Genomic DNA, 7616 nt, shown 5'->3' with positions numbered 1-7616 from the left:
CATCCTTGTTGTACTCCTTTTCCTATGCTGAACCAATCAGTTGTTCCGTATCCGGTTCTAACTGTCGCTTCTTGGCCCTTATACAGGTTTCTCAAGAGACATGTGAGGTGGTCTGGTACTCCCATCTCTTTAAGGACCTGCCATAGTTTGTTGTGATCCACACAGTCAAAGGCTTTAGCATAGTCAATGAAGCAGAAGTAGATGTTTTTCTGGTACTCTCTTGCTTTCTCCATAATCCAGTGAATGTTGGCAATTTGATCTCTAGTTCCACTACCTCTTCGAAACCCAGCTTGTACTTCTGACAGTTCTCTATCCACGTACTGTTGAAGCCTAGCTTGTAGGACCTTGAGCTTGTAGGATCTTATTTACAACTCGGCTTTTACGCAAGAAGCAAGCCAGTCCCCTTAGCCTTTTCTTAATCAGGCACAAATCCTGTGGCCACTGTTGTGTTTTCCAAATTTGCTGTCAAATTGAGTGCAGCACTTTAACAGCATCATCTTTTAAGACTTTGAATAGCTCAGCTGGGATACAATCACCTCCACTAGCTTTGTTGCTAATAATGCTTTCTAAGGCCCATTTGACTTCAGATTCCAGGATGTCTGGCTCGAGGTCAGTGATTACACTGTCGTGGTTGTCAAGGACATTGAGGTCCTTCTTGTATAGTGTATTCTTGCCATATTTTCCTAATATCTTCTGCTTCTGTTAGGTCCCTACCTTTTTTGTCCTTTATCATGGCCAGCTTTGCATAGAACGATCCCTTGATTTCTCCAATTTTCTTGAAGAGATCTCTAGTCCTTCCCATTTTATTGTTTTCCTCTATTACTTTGCATTCAGAAGAGAATACGATAGTCTAAATGTTAAAGGACACCACAAGCGCCATTATTGCAATAGCTGCAAACAGTGTGGGAAACAGATGAATTTATAGTGGCAGATCACAAAGTGAATTTAACAAATTTTAGTACCTGTGCCACTAAAAATGTAATATATTTTTTAATTTGTGAATGTGAAAATGTTTATGTGGGTTCTACATCTAGGGTAGTGAGAACAAGAATTGCAGAACATAAATCAAGACTTAAATATCAGAATTTGGAAATTCCTCTGATTCAACATTTTAGACAAGCCAATCATAGGTATGACAGCTTTAGGTATACTCTTCTGGAAGTCATCCAACAAAGAAAAGGGGAGAGAATTGATCTTCAACATCGCTTACTTCAGCACAAAATGTTTTGGATACATAAACTGGACTCTCTATACCCAAAAGGCTTGAATCAATCTATGGACCTCACATGCTTTTTATAAATAATTGTGTATTCTGTCCCTTTAAGTCAATGTTTGCTTAACAGCTGTAAATAATTAATGCGGCTACTTTAATTATGAGTACGATAAGCCATAGACTAGAGGTACTTTGTGGATCCAGACAGATATTCTCTTCAGGAAGGTTTTGCAATCTGTGCCTGGCTGATTGGTTGTGTGATACTTGTTTAAAACCTGTATCTGTGTTATTGTTCAGAGTTGGTATTTACATTTTTTATTTTTAAACACAGATTGGTCTTGCTGAAAACAGACATAATCTTAAGTGCCTGAAGGTTACTGCTCTGTATAGGGTAAGATAATGATTGGAACTTTGGTAAATCTTTGATGGCTGATAGCCTTCTGTTTTTAAACTTCAATAACATTTTTTTTTAAAAAAATAATAGATATTTCCTGAGGAAGAATTCCATTTGAAACATTGAAAATAATCCAGAAACGACGTTGAATAGGATTTTTCTTATGATTTATAGAAACTGTATTTTGTACATTTGTTAATTATATACATTTCAAACAGACATTATTCATTGTGTAGAAGAAGAACAGTATTTTCTTTATGATTTATTGAAACTATGTTTTGTACATATGTATGCACATTAAATAGACATTATTCACTGCACATTTATAAGTTGTCTGACTGTTGATACTTTGGGGTCTGATGTTCACAATTGTTTTTTTATTCTGTTTGTGTCTTCTGAGATCTGACAGGATCAGGCTAGCCTTGGCTATCCAGGTCAGGGCATAGGTCAAGATGAGAGAGGGACTGGCTCAAGGTCACCCAAAAGGCTTCCACGGCACAGTGGGGATTTGAACCACGGTTTCCCAGATCCTGGTCCAAAACTCTAACCAATACACCACTCTTGCACTGGCTTTACTCAATAAATAAAACTCTAGATTTCATAAGACACTGGATGAAAAGAGATTTCAGCATACTGCGGTTCTTATCTCTCTCACAGGTAAGGGGTCCAGGATAGTCCTTTCCCACAATGTATTGTGCATGGCCACTTAGGACCCTATTTCAAGTGAATCCACTTTCTTCCTGTCATCTTTCTTCATTGCCTACCTTTCACACCCATATGTAGTAATGCTGAATACTATCATACGAATTATCATGGTCTTGGTTGCCAATGGCACATCCTTACACTGAAGAATCTTAAAAGGACAGGATAAGGGGTGCAAAAACATGTCTTCTGTCTGTGATGAAAACTTCAAAATGTTATATATATTTTAAACAACATTTTCTTAAAAATTGGCATCCTAATCCATTGGGATTAGTAATATTCATTTCTTTTTGGGGGGCTTACAAAACAAAACATAATAGGTGGCTTACAAAACAAAACATAATAAAACCAACAAATCAGGTAAAATCCACATTAAAAGCCCACTACAGCATAAAACATAGACCATAAAAATAGACCACAGACATCGTAAAGTCTGTATATAAAACACAGACCAAAATAGTATTAAAGGATCAACCCCTCAATTAAAAGCTTGGCTAAACAAAAATGTTTTGCCTGGTTAAGCAATGTAGGCATCAGGTGAGCCTCAAGGGGAAAGGCATTCCACAAGCAAGATGCTGCCACTGAAAAACTCCTGTCTCCAGTCGCCACCTGCCTCACCTCTGTAGGCTGGGCACACAGAGCAGGGCCTGTGAGGCAGATCTTAACTGGCAGGCTGAACAATACGGGAGGAGGTGGTCATTCATAGTCATAGTATGACTATGGTGGCTTTACATTTCAGGTTTCTTCATTTCAAGCCTATCATGCTACCTCTCTGATTTTGTGTGGTTATGTGTGATGTAGTTTTAAATTTCTTGTTGTTTCTTTCTCTCACCTAAAGTATCTAACGCTGCCACTAGGAATCTAATTCTTAACTTTTCCCACAGTATTGTGCCCAAACTCTACGGCTCCTTCATTGGACTATGTGGTTCTGAGGATGAGACTTTTACATTTTTAAACAGCATATGACTCTGGGTTAACAATAAACAAGGAAAAACTTTATTGGCACAAGAAGTGTATTGGTTTGTTGTTTGTCTCTTCGGTGAATATACCTTCTCCAATCTTTATTATATGTTGCTCAGTAAAATCTTTCTTTTTTAACTCAGATCTCTGTCAGCTTTTCCCCCTCACACTCTTGTAATACTCTGACAACATTAGATTTTGCCTAATATGCCCCTTGAAGTATTTTTCTTTCTCCTTTAGAATCTTAATGCCTTTCACAGCCCTTATATATGATTCTAATTGGAAGACTGTAGATTGACCACAATTGACAACTGCTGACTGAACACTCAGCCTTCTCTCTCTACACACACACACTTCTTAGCCCCGCCCACACACTCTCAGTCACCAACCAATCACCTCACTCACTCATCTCCTTCTTTGACCCTCCTTGTTCTTCTGAAACTTACCAACCATTTAAAGAAACATACTCTTATAACTTGAAATCCTTACAAAGCCGTATCAACAAATATATATGCAGCTGCTGTTATCATTCACTTTCCACTGGCATTCGCAGCTTAATTGCAACTGTTTTTCTGGTTCTTACACTGGCATTCAACAAGCTGCTGAGCCCATGTTTGGTCTGGCAGGCAGCGAAGGAATGGAAACCCCACTAGGTTATACACGCTGAAACACACAACTTCAGCATCTTCTCCAACAGTGTAATGTTTCTTTTCGTTCTGAAATGAAATATTCGGGAACAGTTCATTCACTGTGAGAAAGCGTTAGCGATCAGAACATGGTTTAAAAGCTTTAAATACATAGCCTTATTTCAGAATAGGCAAGCTTTTTGTATTTCATAAAATGTTGCGTCATGATGTTATAGATGCCTGTACTTCATACAAAAAAGTAAACAAATCAAAAGAGAGGCATCAACAAATATGACAAAGAAGTGAGAGGGGACAGAAACCTCAAATGGTATCCCGAAATTAATATTTTCATGCATCCTGGGTTTCTGGGCACCTTCTGAGATTTCATTCCTGTTTTTGTTTTTAGGCATTGGTGCTCTCTTTTTCAGTTTCTTTCTTATCCCAAGGCCTTGTTAAGCCTTTGCCAGATGATATCAAACTTCTTGATAAGGTCTAAGTCAGCAGCTTTATGCTGGAGTCTCCCTTTAATGTTCTTTTTTTCTGGAGAATGTTGATTTTTTGAGACCAGGAACAACACCTGGAGACTGAAACCCCCCTCCCCGATTTCTGAATATTTGTAATGTGTCCATTTATTCTTTTGGTGTAAAGACTGACCCGTTTATCCTATGCAAAAAACACAGAAAAGTGTTGTTGACACACACACACACCTGAATATGGATTTTTCCATTTCACTATGACAGCTAACAGCTATAGAGATGAGCTTTTCTGTTGTCCCAGAAGGTCAGACCAGAACCAACAGCTTGAAATTAATTCAGAAGAGTTTTTGGCTAAACATTAGGAAGAACTTCCTGACAGAGTGGTTCCTCAGGGGAACAGCCTTCCTTGGGAGTTGGTGGGCTCTCCTCCTTTGGAGGTTTTGAAGCAGAGGCTAGGTGGCCATCTGACAGCAATGCGATTCTATGAATTTAGGCTGGTTGTGAGAGGAAGGGCAGGAAGGGATGTGTCAATGGTCAGCTCTTGTGGCCCCTTCTTACATGCTCAGGGTAATGGTGATCACCACTTTGGGGTGAGGAAGGAATTTTCCTCCAGAACAGATTGGCCCAGGAGGAGGTTTTTTGCCTTCCTCTGGGGATAGAGCCGGGGTCACTGATGGAGTGGGGGAGGGGCAGGGTGTCATGAATTTCCTGCATTGTGCAGGGGGTTGGACTAGATGCCGCTTGAGGTCCCTTCCGGCTCTATGTTTCTATGAATGTCTTACAGTTTTGAAAGCTACTGAGAATCACCAGTCTGGAGCAGCAGCAGCCAGGAACTAACAAAACCAGGGCCACCAATTTGGCAAAGTGATGTTGTGTCCAGCATCCAGGGGTCATTTCGTAGAAAAAGAGCTAGGGGAACTCATTAGCATAACTCATTAGCATATGCCACACCCCCTGACATCAGGGGCCCGGCGGTGGACCTGCAAGGCCAGCGGGAGTGCGAGGAAGCCCCACCAAGGCCCTCCCTGGCCCCAGGCAGGCAGGGGTGGGGAGAGGCGGGGAGGAAGCAACTTACCCTCCCTCTTCTCCTGCCTCCTCCTGGCTGAATGAGGGCTGGAAGCGGGGCGGCCGAAAGCAGGGGGCGGGGCTTTGTCATGTGCCTCGCCCCCCCGCACCTCATCCGGGGGAACTGCGTTCCCCCGCGTTCCCCCCGAAATGACCTCTGCCAGCATCCAAGTTTTAGACAAGCTTCCTCCCCCCCACCCCATGTTAACAAGATCCAGCATACACAAAAATCCTCACCCTGATGAATCCATGTTCTGGTGGGTCTGGTTTGAGGCATCCTGATCCAGGCCGGCCAATGAAAACGTCGCCCTCCCTTTTGGCTTCTTCATTGTCAATTATACACCAGTCTTCACTAAAAGAAATCAATCAGAGGGAAGAGGACTAGACAGCCATCTTGTTCAATCCCCTGTTGTGAGACAGGATCAGCGGTTCTTTATGGATCACGCTTTACAACTGGAACCGCATGACACCCCACAGCAGGAAAATGTTGCAGAAAGCGGCTTGCAAAGGCAAACATTCACAAACACAACCATACAGCTAAAACAGGAAGGTACGTAAATGATACTGGTTATAACAAAGGAAATCCCACCCCACCCCAAGAATTAGGAAATAAAATGGAAAAAGAAATACTTTAAAAAATGTAGATGCCTCAGAAATTGATGCTATTGCATAGTTTTCAAAGCAAAATAATAAACCTGAAGATAGAATTTAAGGGCAATTTAAAACAGATAAAGTGTTCTACTTTTCCCCCTCTAGTCAGCTGCAGGGGGTGGGGTGGGTTTGCATCAGAAACCTGTTTGACCAGAGGCAGCAGCTGTAGAACAAAAGAATAATATCTATCCATGGGCAGTAATGTGGGGCTGAGCCAGCCTCTCTCACTTGGCAGGGATCACACACTCCCAGATGAACAAAACCATCAGGATATGCCCTGTAAATAACGAAAACTTTATAACCCAGCTGCCAAGCATGGGTGTCTACTTCTGTAAGCATTTTGCAGTGCAAGATGATGCAGAATTTTTTATTTTTTTATTTTGCTGTCGAGTCGCAGCCAGCTTATGGTGACCTGTAGAGTTTTCAAGGCAAGAGACTGTTCAGAAGTGGTTTGCCATTGCCTTCCTCTGCATAACAACCCTGGACTCCCTTGGTGGTCTCCCATGCAAATACTAACTAGAGACAACCGAACTTAGCTTCTGAGGTCTGACAAGATCAGGTTAGCCTGGGCCATCCACGTCAGGGTGATGCAGAATTACTCCAGTCTAAGGAGTAATGAATGACTTAGACTGGAATGATTTTACAAAAGGGTCAGACCAACAGGACTCTGGTGTCACCTTAAATGGGTCATTCCCGTAATTAACTTAAAGGGGTCATTTCAGTCAAGGGGTCATTCCAACATTCACTTTTGTGTGGACTAACACTGTGTGTCGTGCTGCCAGGAAGAATGTTGAATCATCTGAAATGTGGTGTGTACAGGATTAACCCACTCAGGCCAGTCCAGGGATGAGGGGAATCCTGTACTTTTCAGCACATTAAACAACAAACCACGAGATTGTCTATACCCTCTCTGGTTTTCAGAACAATTATCCACCAGAATCTCTTCAAGGGTCCCCACCTCACTTTGAGAGCCGAGATTCCAAACTCTCAGTTGGCCTCTGGGACTTATTAACACAATAATATCACAGGGTAGCTCTTTATGTGGTCAGCGTTAGACACAAGATTTTAGCCTTGGAGCTCAAGTACAACATCAGAAGCAATTAGGAATAAGAAGGATCTTTATTCAGTACAGAGCATAGCAACAGACTATTAGAGGATACTGAAAACAATAAAACACCTAGGGCTATTTGCCTTAACTACACATTAAAGATACATAGTTACCAAGTTCAGGAACATCCAACAGTCCAAAATAGTCCAAGGGATTTTGAAGGGAAATCCCATCTTTGCACAACCATGTGGTCCAAGTCACAAAGCAGGTCTTTCTTTCCCAAGAGACAGCATTTCAGGTGTCATAAAACAGACAATGACAAGAGGAGGAAGGGAGAGCTAAGAGCAAGCAACTCACTCCCATAGGGATCAATCAATTATACCCCAATTACTAGTCACGATTAGCTGTGTCCATCAGCCAATCGCGAGCAGCAGGGGTGTGTGGCCAATTGTTGGTTGCCATGGTTGCTAACATCAGGTTT

The 7616-nt window shown here is 41.7% G+C and overlaps 1 protein-coding gene across 1 annotated transcript in view; it reads right to left on the bottom strand.

The window, feature by feature from the left end:
- The window catches only part of LOC107108807 (complement component C6-like), a 50560-nt gene that overhangs the window by 9407 nt on the left and 33537 nt on the right, over nt 1–7616 (bottom strand). The window contains exons 12-14 of the mRNA XM_015409327.1: nt 5674–5788; nt 3853–3985; nt 2451–2460 (exon numbers count right to left, since the gene is read on the bottom strand). Of these exons, the coding sequence (XP_015264813.1) occupies nt 2451–2460; nt 3853–3985; nt 5674–5788 (258 nt within the window). The remainder of the gene's footprint in view (nt 1–2450; nt 2461–3852; nt 3986–5673; nt 5789–7616) is intronic.

The sequence above is a fragment of the Gekko japonicus genome, unplaced genomic scaffold (genome assembly GCF_001447785.1).
Source record: "Gekko japonicus isolate JY-2015 unplaced genomic scaffold, Gekko_japonicus_V1.1 scaffold650, whole genome shotgun sequence".
NCBI classification, from domain to species: domain Eukaryota; kingdom Metazoa; phylum Chordata; class Lepidosauria; order Squamata; family Gekkonidae; genus Gekko; species Gekko japonicus.
This window is presented reverse-complemented; position numbering and strand designations above follow the sequence as displayed.